Source organism: Squalius cephalus (genome assembly GCF_949319135.1).
Source record: "Squalius cephalus genome assembly, chromosome: 24".
Classification (NCBI taxonomy): Eukaryota; Metazoa; Chordata; class Actinopteri; order Cypriniformes; family Leuciscidae; genus Squalius; species Squalius cephalus.
This window is the reverse complement of record NC_137145.1, coordinates 3,578,619-3,592,758: the sequence shown is the minus strand read 5'-3', so window position 1 is coordinate 3,592,758 and position 14,140 is coordinate 3,578,619. Positions and strand designations below refer to the sequence as shown.

General features: G+C 38.0%; 1 protein-coding gene across 1 annotated transcript; it reads left to right on the top strand.

The window, feature by feature from the left end:
* Positions 1-1,493: 1,493 nt before the first annotated feature.
* Positions 1,494-11,865, top strand: hic2 (hypermethylated in cancer 2). The gene is made up of 2 exons (XM_079860787.1): positions 1,494-1,748; positions 7,182-11,865. Exon 2 carries the CDS (start codon positions 7,212-7,214, stop codon positions 8,892-8,894), a length of 1,683 nt encoding a protein of 560 aa, XP_079716913.1. The 5' UTR covers positions 1,494-1,748; positions 7,182-7,211; the 3' UTR covers positions 8,895-11,865.
* The last annotated feature ends 2,275 nt before the right edge of the window (positions 11,866-14,140 follow it).

The window sequence follows — 14,140 nt, the reverse complement described above, 5'->3', positions numbered from 1 at the left end:
CATTAAGACAGTATAGACAAACGTCCTCTTCCTGGCAGATTCGTAACATCTTTAGTTGATTATGACTTCTTAATTATTGCCCTGATGGTGGAAATGGGAATTTGCAATGCTTTAGCTATTGTCTTACAGCCACTTTCTATTTTGTGATGCTCAACAGTCTTTTTCTGCACATCAGAACTATATTCTTTGGTTTTACTCATTGTGATGGATGATTAAGGGAATTTGGCCTTTGTGTTTCCTCATATTTAAACTCCTGTGAAACAAGAAGTCATAGCTGGACAATTTCATGTTCCTATGAATGTTCCTAAATATTAATGGGAATAGATATTTTCCTCATAAAAAATTCTAGGGGTGCCAATAATTGTGGCCAACGTGTTTTGGAGAAATAAAAGATTTAAATAAAAGATCAAAAGGACAAAAAAACATCTTTGATCATATTTACCAGGAGTGTAATAATTCTGACCACAACTATACATGCATATTTCCTTTTCTATATCTATACTTCCCTTTTCTATACTTTCCATAGTTTAGCAAATATTTTAACTTATAGTTTCACTTCTACTTTTGTAACACCAGGGAACATGTTAACAAATAAGTCAACTTAAGTTTCTTTACAAAAGTAAGAGACAAAATTTAGTACAGCCTCAATTAAGGTTATAATAATATAATAAAGTTTTGAAAATATTTCAAGCATAATCAAATGATTAAAAACATTTTTTTTAAACAAATTATTCTCTCACTAGAATCTATGTACAAGTATCATTTTAAGATATTTTCAGGATATTTCTATGTAAGATGCACTTAATATATCACAATCACAATAACAATGAAGTTATTGAATAACTTTTTCATTTTGAAATTTGCAATTGTATATCAATAGTTTATTACCTCCTAAATATAACTTCTGTAGGTTTAAAAGTCTTTAATATATGAATTACATATTTTTCCTTGCAATAATTCCTTCCCATACACAAGACATAGCAATGAAGATTGACATAGCTTACGAATCATATTATTATGTTGTTTTCAGCATAAAGATTTTAGGCTACAATTTATATAAATTAGTGCTGTCAAATCGCTTAATCACATCTAACATAAAAAGTTTATGTTTAAACAATATAGGCTATATTTATGTGTGTTGTATGTGTGTTTATATATATATATATATATATATATACACATATGCATACTGTACATATATGGGTGTGTGCATACACACATATATTATATAAACAAAAACTTTTTATGTTAGATTTGTCAACAATATACCTAAATGTACATGGGTAATGTGTGTTTTAGATGCTGTAGCTGCAAATTTGAAATGCTCTTCAGTTCACTTATTAGTACTGCAGTGTAAAAAAACCAAAACATTTGTCAATTTAGTAAAATGCATGCATAATTATTAGAACTATTATACCCGAAAACAGCAGCCCTACAACATGAAGATGCGCGTGCCAGAGTCACTCAGGAGCATTTGGATTGCAAATCTGGCAGCAGAAGTGGCAGGTCATGGCACGTTACACCATTTCAGCAGCAGCCCAGGGCTGTTTAGGCAAATGAGAGTGTGTGGCTGGCAGAGGCAGGGCATTTACCCTCTCTCCCCCCTCTCTTTACTGCTTCTTATTCAAATTTGGGTCAGGGGTGAGGATTTCTCACGTCACACAAGCTTGCAGGCAAGATGGCGCTCGGAAAGCTGTGAGATGTGAAAACAGAATGACTGTTTGAAGAGCTTCTGTCGATGCTTTAAGGTACAGATACTTTATTATTACATACGCGTTTGTTTTTCTGTCGTGAGGGGAACATGACTGCGATTTAACGGGGGTTTGAGAGGGGTTTCTTATTTTTTAAAGAAACACTGATTCCTCTAACATACTGCTCTTATCGCGTGCCCACTGGGCTTTTAATGCACACACCGCGCGAGCGCAGCCTGGCAGGGACAGATATGTGTGTTTTATCCAAAAGCCCTATACCTGTTTCAGCATTGCTCATGCTATAACCAAATGCAATCTTTAAGACATGATTTAGGTGTATAGTGCATCTTTATACTTTAGTACAAATGATCCGTCGTTACCTTAATGGCAAAACCCGATCAGTGGCCCTTTATGTGGACAGCATTCCTGTTTCACCCCTCCCTCAGTCACTGTTTTACCCTTTAACATGTATAATGCTCATATGGTTTTATGTGGTTTTTGTTTTTGCATTGTTAATGCAATGCGTTAAACTATCGCTTTTTACATTTATAATGCTCTTATATTATATGTGTTCATTGTTAATGCATGCATTTAGATGAAGACTTCGGGTTACTCATGTTTGTTTCTTTAAATTCATAATTGCAAATTTATGAGTGGAAAAAAGGGAAACCTAATTTATGGTGGTATCTGTCGAGTCTTGCCTGCTGTGTTTGTGTGCTTGTACATTCGGATCATCATGAATGTGTGTAATAATGATAATGAAGCAACGCTGGTGAAGTGATTGAGTTTGTTTCTTTTGCAATAATGATCCATGTGAGATTTAAGCCATACAGACATGAAAATTGATAACTTTTTACCCAGCATTTTATGTTGCAGTTAATATGTAAATTTTAAGTGTTGTGACAGGTCACGATTGCCCCTGTCACTGTAGTTTTGCTTTGTTACTGCATGCAATAAGATATTCCAGTGAAGATTTTAGGGTCTTATTTTTTGTTTCTTGTAATGCATGTATGAAGGAAATATTTGTTAGGTGCTTTGTTGTTGCATTATGAAGTGCATCTGATATTCTAAAGTGCTTGTGTGGTTCTTGGCTCTTATTGTTATTTCAATGATGCATGAATTTTATATTCAATTATTTTACTTCTATATCTTGAGGAGTGCTTGAAGGACCCTTTTAATCTCATCCATTTTAATGGGCTGGGGGAAGGGGCTTGTTTTACAGTGGTCGGTGGTTTTAGATCAGTGCCACACCATTAAAGAAACTCCCTTTCTGGGTGACAGTTTGCTGGAATGAGACATACAAGCATTTTTAACCGATGATATTGTGTACAAAACGGGCACATGAAACAGCCTGCTATGCCTCTTGTCCATCATGTTGTGATGAATGTTTTCAAGGTAAGCAAACCTGCAGATGCATGCTTTGCTTTCCTTTGGGAATGAGGCGCTGATGTTTAGGTCCATGGTCCAGTGAGCCTTATCTTCAAATTGTAGAGGTTGCGTCCAGACGCTTCTCTGCGAGCTCAAACTGGCCCTGTCTGTCATAATTGTTTTGTTGTCCTCTACAAAGGTCAGAGAAAACGAGAATAAAAGATGTGTTTAACAGATGTAGTGGCATTCACGTTAACATCTAATCAATACTCTTATGAAAGGCAGCCCTCGGGTTTCTGCTTTGAATAATGCAGATGATCAGATCTATTGAGTGGATGGGGCGGGAACGGCGCTTGAAGACAGTTTATTTAGAGCCATTATCATTGAGAAGATCGTTAGTAGTTGTGTTGTGGGTTTGCATTTTGATTGAATTATTATTTGTTTGTTTGTGTATTTTTTGCTCTTTCAAAGGAGAACAATCTTTTCCTCATTCTTCATGAAATTTACAATGTTTTTGACAGCTTTATCTGCTCATCTAGTCATGCCACCTGTACTAGTCTTGTCTGGTTGGGTAATAATGATGAAGTATGTTTGACTTATTCCTCAAATTCCCCTCATGGTAAATGAGGGAAAATGGCTATAAACATTGTTTGTTGGTTGATTGAAATGATTCAACTTGAGTCCATTTCGATTCTTCACCAGAATATAGGTTAGCCTCTACTTAATTGTTTAGTTTGAACCTTTTAGGCCAGTTTAGATGTTCATGCATATACATATCATGTATGTATGTGTATGGTATGCATGTTGCGTTAAAGCTTCACCCCATGTCTGAAATCTCACCTAACATGCTTGGCATGTTTAATGACTAGATCCTTTTAACCTGGAACCTTTTAACCACTTCTTGGGTAAAACAGCAGACATGATTGTGTAGATGTTGACGAAAGTGAATGTGATTTATCTATTGAGGGTTATTCCAGGGTTGCCCAATCTGGTTGAGTGGTTGGTTTTTCCCCGAGATTCCCTAATTCTTGGTTTCCATCACAGATAAATAGCCTCTCTATGTTAAATTGAACATTTCATGTGTTGTAATCTTTGGTAAGTAAAATTGCGAAATGCACAGCCGTTATGTGTAGAGTACATTTTTGTAACAGGTTTGTGAGAATGTGGTTGTTTGCTGTCCTCTGACAATTTTCGGCGGTTGGTAGTGAGTCCAGTTTCTCAGGTATTCTACACATTTGTGTAGTGTACCCTGATGCACTTTCGCATGCCAAGAAATGCAAGTTTGTTCTGCAGTTTTCAAACATTATTCAAAATGATCAATGGTGTAATCACAGTGCAAGTGGTTTTTTTTTGTTTAAATACACATTCTGGTCTTATCATGCATGATTCATTGCAGCACGTTATTCCAAATAAAAATTCTAATTGTATGCTCCACTTCTCAAGCAGTTTTGTTTAATATCCATTATGACATATATGTCTGTTTACAGACCTAAAAATAGTTGACAGGCAGCTAGTAGCTAGGAAGGTTTTATGCATGTTTTTGGTTGGAAATCAGCTCAAATAGCGTGTAACATTGAATAAAATGCACACAGGCTGTGGATGAAGGCCTTGAATTCTTCAGATAAGTGATATAGTGTTATCTCTTAGTTGAGGTCATTCATCAGATTATTTGGATCAGGTTTGCTTGGCTTCCAGTTTGGCCCGGGTCTCTCGAGGCTGGTGGTTGGTTACAGAAAGCACTTAGTTCTTAATTTCTGTAGTCATCTATGGAAGTGTCTCTTATCAAATTAAACCATCTGATGTTATTAAAACCAAAATTGCATCAATATTCTTGGAGATCCTAATGTTTTAGAGATTTTAGTCACCTTGAATCCTCACTGAAACTTTCTGCCACTTTAAAAATGTAGTATGTATGGTTGTTTCTTGTTCTTAAAAATTTGCTGTAGGCTAGATATTATATGTGGATGCATCTCATGAATAATGTTTTGTTTCGCCAATGCCCCCTTTCATAAGAGCAAAAGTACTCTCTGTGTTTTTATGGCATTAAGACAATAAAATCAGGGCCCCAGGGGTCCGTGCCACCGGATAAGCTTGTTTATGAGCGCAGTCCTTGCCAGACTTGTTTACCCGTGTTGTTACTGGCCTCTTTTGCACTTTGACTTTTTTCAGGCAGCAATCTCTCTGATTAGAGTAGTTGTTTCATCTCGTGGACAGGACTGCTGGTCTTTGAGGAGAGGTCGGAATGTCGGCAAAGCAATTGAAAGACCAGCAGCATCTTATCAAGAATTGTGTGCAACTTCTAGATAAATGTGTTTCTCAAATGTCTTTTGTTTTTTGGGCAGTGGGTTTTGGGTGCTATCAAAGTTTTCCCCTAACTGTTGTGGTATATTGTTATCTAGGCAGTTCTTTAACTGTACCACTGTACTTGAGGCCTATAAATAACCTGAGAGATGGTATTGATATCAGGCAAATAGGGTTTAGTTTTATGTCTGGGCATTCTGGTTTTTATGTGATAAGTAACTGGAGATATGAGAAAAGCCGTTCAGCGTTCAGACTTTGTTCAGATTGTAAACATGAAATAGTATTAAAATATTCAGCCTGTTTTCCCTTTATAATGAAGTATGAAATGGCTGAATATTAAACAATTTTCCTTTCTTTTTTTTGTAACAATTAGTTTTTTTTATTCATATTTAATTTTGTATTTTAAAGCTGTTGCATTAGCCTACATTTTTGCCCTTTTAATAGACTACATTGGTTGGAATTAAATATCTAGTGAAGATATCATATATATTTTATCAATTTCCTGAGTAATCATTAGTTTGCTTTAAACAGTCTTGAATTCTGCTGACTGAAATTCTGCTGACTGGTTTCCTGTCTCCATTATTGGTTTTTGGCTTGGTTGTACATTGCCATCATGAATTAGCTAGAAAATGGTTAATCTGTGTAAGACTGACTTCACTGGAACAACTGATAAATATTCAGCATGGTTCATCACCCCCCCAAATTATTTTTAGGCTTTCATTTAAATCTGTATCATTATGGATTTTATTGACTGAAATATGCATGGGAAACTTTTACAATAATCCAAAAGAAAATTCAATTGGGTGTTCCTCAGGGGCGGGTACTCCAGCCTGGCAATTTTTTGTCGTCAATTGTTCTTAAAGGCGGCATTGAATAATCACAATGTTGTGAAATGTGAAAATGTGTTTGGGCATTGTGCAAAGATAATTGCCACGCCAGTCTCGGTGCCAGAAACCTTCTTTGCTGCATTACAAAGATTCTGCTGCAAGCTGAGGCCTGTTCGTCCTGTGGAAAGGGTGCTGGTTTACCTGTTTCCCACCACACCCTTGGTGATATCCCAGCTCAGGTTTCAAGCTGTCTGTCACACTGGCCCGTCGTTGACGTTCACTAGCCTTTTTCACCCAACCCCCATATCACAACAAAGGGAATGACCCTGGAGGCTGGCATTAATGACTGCTGGCAGGGACGTTAAGCCGTAGTGGACGCCCTCAGAAGAAAAGAAATTGTGTTACTGTTCAAGCCTTTTATCCATTCTCTGCTTTTAGCTGAAAGTTGAAGAATAAGATGCCAGCTTATGCATGCTATCATACTATATGTTTCTCCACAGGCATGCTCTGACAGCAGATACCATAGCTGCCATGGTCTGGATGTGTGCTTAAAAGTTTGAATTGCATAGAATTTCTAAACTTTATTTATGTGGATTGTATTGGTCATAAGAGTTTTGTGGCTTCACTTAATCTATATACTAGTGTTCTGAAACATTGACAATTTACTTTTAGCAGCTATACACACTAAATCTATACAATTATTCTTTGTTTGTAAAGTTAACCAAAATTATTTGTCACTAATGTTGCACTGCACAAGATTTTGGCCAATCAGATCCTCCCCCTGCGACTGACCAGAAAGCTGTGATATAACTATTGACTGTTTCAAAATAAGGGACGGGTGCTTCAGTATACCACACCCATGCATGGGTCAACATGGGTCAGAAAACCAGCAAAGTGTCAGAAACAAACATGTTTTTGCTATAAGTGTTTGCTGTAAAACTGAATGTTTTTTCCCCCTTGACAATAACTGTTTTTTTTTTTTTTTCTGTTTTAGGTTTCATAGGTGAAGAAAAAGTTGGAGGAAATGGAATTGCCAAATCATGCCAAACAATTGCTGCTGCAGCTAAACCAACAAAGAGCCAAAGGTTATCTGTGTGATGTGATCATAGTAGTAGAAAATGCCCTTTTTCGGGCACACAAGAACATTCTGGCAGCAAGCAGTATCTATTTCAAATCCCTTATCCTTCATGACAACTTGATTAACCTCGATACAGACATGGTCAACCCGTCGGTTTTCCGGCAGGTTCTAGACTTCATTTACACTGGCAAGCTTTTGTCATCTGATCAGTTCAGTGACCAAAATTTCAATGCCCTTCTAACGGCAGCAAGCTACCTCCAACTTCATGACTTAGCTGCTCTCTGCAGGAAGAAGCTCAAGCGTAATGGGAGATCCCTTCTTAATAAACCCACCACGCCTACCAATGGAAGAACTTCTAGGAACCAAAGGCTATCCTCTACACCTGTAACTCCAAACCAAATGTCAGGGTTAAAAGACAGTGAGAAGACAAAGAGGCATGAGGAGCTACTCAAAGATGACTTGTCTGAGGATGAGATGTTTGCGAGAAATGCCCACTGTGCCACTGTGAATTCGCTCAGTCCCTCAACGAGTAAGAACGGAAGCAACGGCAGTTGTGGCATGCAGGAACTTGGCCTAGACCTTTCCAAGAAAAGCCCCTCAGGGAGCACAGCCACTGAAGAAGTCAGTCCCAGCAGCATCCCACAAGAATCACCTCAGTCTGCCTCAGAATCCACAGCCAACAGTGCCTCATTTGATGAGAACACCAACACGCCAAACCTCACCGCTGGAGAGCCCATGGAGCTGGGTGGAGGAGAATGTGAAGAAAGCCAACCACCTCCAGAAGCTGACCTGCATAAAAGCTCCCGGCAGGTTACCCGGCAGAGGCGGCAACCCAAAAGTGAAGGCAAAAAGGTTGAAGATGCGAAACTTAAAACTTTACCCAACGGAGTCGCCAAAAGATTGAAAGTGGCTGGGGAGAGGCTCCCTGGTGGAGGAAATGGCAACTCCAAAGCATCCTACCAGTGTAAAGATGAAGAGGAAGATTTAGAGAATGGACAGGAGCAAAGTGAAGAGAGCGGACAGAGCGAGAGCGAAGGTGGCCGGAATAGTGTCAATTACGTCTACCGCCAGGAAGGCTTTGAGCCTGCACTCGGTGACAACCTTTACGTTTGCATTCCCTGTGGTAAAGGCTTCCCGAGCTCTGAGGAGCTGAACGCCCATGTGGAGACCCACACTGAGGAAGAGTTGTACATCAAAGAGGAGGATGATGATTCCTATCCAAAGGAAGATGAAGTAGAAGCTGAAGACTTGTCTTCGCAAATAACCCATATCCACGGCACAGAGTCACGTCGCTTTAGCTGCTCGGTCTGCAACAAGAGCTACAAAGATCCAGCCACTCTTCGTCAACATGAAAAGACCCACTGGCTCACCCGTCCCTTCCCCTGCAACATCTGCGGCAAGATGTTCACCCAACGTGGCACCATGACGCGCCACATGCGTAGCCACCTGGGGCTGAAGCCCTTTGCCTGTGAGGAGTGCGGCATGCGCTTTACCCGCCAGTACCGGCTCACGGAGCACATGCGGGTTCACTCAGGTGAGAAGCCGTACGAATGTCAGCTATGTGGGGGCAAATTTACTCAGCAGCGTAACCTCATTAGCCACCTACGAATGCATACCTCCCCGTCATAAGCCAAAGACACCTTGAACAGGAGACCCTCAGCAAAAAGAGTCAATGCACACCTCTTCCTTTTGAAGTACACTGCAAGGAGCCGATAACCCAAAGCAGGATTCTCTTCTGCTGTAAATTACAGGAGGAACCTTTCAAACAATGAGCCCCAACAATGGAAAGAATAAACCAACTGGTATGAGTTTATGGGCTTATGATTTTTTTTTTTTTTTTTTGAATATTGCTGTGAATGTAAAAATTGGGTACTAATGTTGTATGATTTCTTGGGATATTGTGACCACTCTCAACCACTGCTTTTGCTTTTACGATATATCTGGAGTCCATGTTGGCTGTCTTGATTGTTTTTCTTGGTATCCCAGAAATATTCCTTCTTTCCAGTCTTGGTCCTTGTTAAAGTATCACTCTCGAGAGTTCTGGTGGTATAGTCCATGTAAAACTCTCAGCAAGGTTTGGGCTTGTAATGACCAGGTTATTCTATATAGAAAGGTTCAATTCTTTGAAGTGTCTCCTAAGGGTCTCAAAGATAGTGTTGTCAGACATGCAAGATGGCTTGTCTGTCATCATTTACGTGGTGTTTCATAAAAGCTTTGTGCATCCAACCAAACATATCCCAGTTTACCTACTCTGCACATCACATCCATTGACTTTATTCTAGGTGTAGCTGGAATACAGGGTCTTTAAGTTTTGGAAATACCATAATGTACCCTGCTCCTACATCTGGATGCAAGCCAAAGGCAAAGTGGTGACGAGAGGCCATGGGTGTCCTTTGTCGTTTACTCGTATTAGCATATAGGGGTTTACTCTCAAAGAAAAGCCAAACTTAAAGGTACTTGTTTTTAGATTTCTTTAGATAACTTATTGATATGCCTCTGTGAATGTTTAAACTGGAAATTCTTTCCTTTATTTCTTTTGGGATCAGAGAGGGTTGGGTTGGTTTGGGTGATGGGTTGGGCAGGGTTCATTTTAGTGATGTTGAACTTCATAAATTCTGTCGGTACTGTTGTTTTTCACTTTTTTTTGTTTTTGTTTTTCAATTACATTTTTTCCCTTCACTGAACAAGGCGAGTCCGTATGGACTTGTCTCATTGCTACCTCTTAATTAAGAACAATACATTCATTGGAACTATGGAGGTCTCTGAATATAGATGTATAAAGTTTGCTGAGGCTTTCAAAGTAGTTGTCACCTGCCCATCAACAAAGGTTTTTCTTTTTTTTAAAGCATTAATGTAGAGAATAGCTTCTTTGGGCGCATGTATTTAAGGTATTGAGAGTTTTATGTCAGAGAAATCCAAAGATAAATTTAATATTGGGGAGAATGGCTCACCAACAAATGTTTCCTGTAGAATATCCCTACCAAAGGTTTTAGATTGCATTGCAGGAGGTAAGGATGTACTTTTTGTCTTTTAGTTATTGACGAAGAGCAATGTAGTGGGATGTTAGTTTGTACTTGACATTTTACTAAAAACCAATGAACTTCTGTCTTCTGGTGGATGGTGGGCCGCTGGCTTTCCGTTTTTTTTTTATTTATTTTTTTTAAGTTTACAGTTAGTTTCTCAAGAGTGTCTTTTGGTTTCTTACTTTGTCTGCAGAGAGACTTTGAAGGACTAATTTGTTTTAGTTCAGAGCAAAAAAAAAAAAAAAAAACGTACGAGAGCGTTACGAGTGTTTTTGTTACATGTCGACCATACTTGGAGAGCTTACTGAGTGAGGAGGAATTGATGCACTGGATTGCTTATTAGTCATCAGCCCCAAATAAAACCTTGTTCTAAAACGATGCTAAGTTATGTGGCGTCGCGTAAAAACCATTATCATTTATTCATTTGAGGTATAGGTATTAAGTAAAGTGTGCATGTTAAAAAAGAATTTATGGTTATTCAAAATGCTGGTAATTGTCGAGTGAATGTTACATGGTCAGTGTTGGGTAAACGCTGATGGATGTATAGTTCAGTGCTGTATTCTTCGCTGCCATCTTCATTTCATAACTCCGTTACAGATTAATTATTTCGCCAATCCCAGTGTATCACATTCCATGAGTAAATTCTTAGCCTTCTTAATGTAAAAGTCTTAATGGCATTCCTTTTTTTTTGGTTCTTTCTCCAAAGGCTTGTGTTTGTGCTTGCTAACGATGAACTTTGGGGTGCAGCTATAGTCGTGTTAACGGAGCAATGTTTACAGACATCTTTTTCCTGGAATCCTTTTGGTCTTTAATTTTGCCTGCTCAAGCTTATTCAAGTTTAATTTTGAAGTGTCTCCATTAGTTCAAATTCAATACATTAGAGACATTTATAATTTCTCTATAAACTCATTCCATTTACACTCAATATTCATGTCTTTGCAGCATTAACACCAAAGCTAACCCCAATAGCCAGTTATATATAACTTTTAACTGAATGCAAGACCGTCACCAAAAAGTCAAATTTTCAAAGTTGTGCATATCTTGGATGTTGAAATCTGTTTTGTTACAGTATAAGTGCGCTCTGGTGTTGATACACATCTCAACTCAGGGAGACTTTTTAAGTGTTTTTGATGTTGCTGATCTCAGTTGTACTGATCAGGATTCCAGGAAAAAGTTCCCCACTGATATCTTACTAATTTACAAGCTCTTCATTTGATAACCATCAAAGAACCGATGTCTTGGGTGATGCTGGGCTCTGTTGTCGATCCCAGCGTTCGAGACTATAGCTGAGAGAACTGGGAGAGCAGAAAAAGGATGACAAAAAGTTTCAAACTGTGACAATAATATTTCTACTTCAAATCTTCAGGGATGGTTCTGCATATTTTGAAATGCAGAGCTTTCGACTACATTTGTAAGACTGTGTCAATTTCTGTATTTTATTGATGAAAAACAAAACACTAGTTTCCTACGAAATAGATTTTACGAGTGTGTTCCCATTTCAAAAACGCCTTCAATTAAACAAAACAAAAACAAAAACAAAGCCAGAGATGTTTTACTTTTAAGTTCCAGAGTGTTTTTGAACAAAAAAAAAGAAAAAAAAGAAAAAAAAAAACATTCTAGTAAGCGCAAAATGTATAAACTAATAAGATAAAAAGCTCATACCCAAATTTTCAGACTATTTTCTAAACCAAAGCACATTTTGAATGATTGATTGACATTAAAGATACTTGTGTATAATATCTCATTGTTTACATAAACTCTTTACAGTCATAGACCTCAGGTGAGGGGAGGCCAGTTTGATCCTGCTTCTGTGTAGGTCACCACTTTAAACGAAAGCGAGCCGAATCGTAACCGCGTGTCTTACCCTGTGAACGTAGCCGCATGCTTTTGATTTAGGTGGGATTCTACATTTATTGATTTGCGATTTGGCCCTTTAAGACGTGCCGAGACATCCCTTATGAAAATCATATTGTCGTTGACATGATTATTTTTATAAATCGCTGCTTTTTTTTTTAAAAAATATGTAAATACGCATGAAATAAAACTACATACACATTTACCTCAAAGTAACTTTTTAGGACTTGCTGCATATCTATCTATATATATATATAAATATAAATAAATATATTTTATTTTTTAAGTTTTTTTTTGAGTCATCTCTCTTTTTTTGTTTATTTTAGTCTATTGTTTTAAACATGTGTTGTTTGTATTCTGAGCTGCCTGTTTTGTTTTTTTAATTTTTTTCAATTTGTCCACAAAAGAAGCAACTTAAAAACCGACTGGCCTCTCCTCCGTCTACATTGGTGCAAACACTTACTGACAGTGTTCACTTTTTTTATCAAATGTCTATTGTCAGTGATGAATGTATTTATTTGTTTGATCCTGTTTTCACTTTTTAAAGAGTTCACTTTGGGTGAGACGACGTGTCTTCAGGGTCTTGAGTTTATTCTGTTGTAGTAAGCTGAGAGGTAAATTTAAAAAAGTAAAAAAAAAAAAAAAAAAAACACATGACAGATCATTTTCAAACCTGTGAAGACGTAGACATGAGGAATGTATTTCTCCATGAAGTGTCCATCATAACGGATGTATCCCACATCATTTTTTTTTTTGTAATTATCTCACTCAAAGCATGCACATGCTCTGGATCATGTGTTTTCTGTCACGGACACTTGAAGGCTGTTTGTCGATTTTGAATGTTCTCTGTCCGTACGCCTCTGCCCGCTGATACAGGAAGGGACCCTTTAGAATTGTGTCAAAGGCATTCAAGGTTGTGTTTTGTGTACCGAAAGCCGCCATGTTGTTGCACGCTGTGATTCAAGGCTACCGGTCGATTCCGTTTTTTTTAATATCATTTGCAAGTGTCCAACAGAGCCAAAGGTTTTTCCTAAGAAATCTCTTCACTTTCTCATTAGCGAACAGAATGCATTACTGTAAGATCTCATATCTTTTTTAAGCTTTATAAAATGCACTTTCTAAGTAGTTCTCACTGAGGTCCTTTACGCAAGATCTAGGCGATTACATCTTATCAGTTATTTACAAAATCGCAAACTTTTTAGACAATTTTATCTCACACTATTTTGCTGCTAATGTGTAGTTTTGTCCAATTCTACATATCCCAGATAGTATTATGTTTTTTTGTTTTTCTGTCAACATAACTGGTAAGTGTTAGGCGTTCGTAGGGACCTCAAGTTACCAAACCAAACCAACCCAAACAAACTAAACCAAAGCCAGATTTACAAGCATGTGCATAGCAGGTGGGCATGTTCCCCATATGTTTTCGCTTAAACGCCATATCACGTTTAAATGTCGAGCGTTAGTCATCCTAGCCTGTCCTCTCCACCTTCATAAGCATTCCAATAACTTTACGTGCTGATTAATATTTATTTTCAGTTTGAATGGAAGCAGGATGTCAAGATTAGAGAGGAATTTGGGGAGAATAAAAAGAGTTTGGCACTTTTGTGAAGGAAGACAAGTTGACGATTATTAGTTGGAATTACTGTTGCGTGTGTGTTTTCGGTCAGCCTTGAACACGGTCCGCGAACAACACGGCGGTTTCGCCTTCCTCAGAGAGCTTGTATTCAGGTCAGAGCTACATGCAGCTCGAATTCTGTCTCATGTGAATAAAACACGGTGTACAGAGCTCATCTCACGTTCACAGTCTTAATGTACAGCTACCAGAAGTCATTTTAGAATCTTTTCATTAAAATCTTGATCAAAAAAATCTGGTGTCCTTGTGTGTTTGAATTCCTTCCTGTTTGTTTGCCTTTCTCACTTGCAATGGAAGTAAATGCAGTAAACATCACTTTTTGACCATGTCTGTGCAGATAGAAACTGATATTTCAACTATCTTGA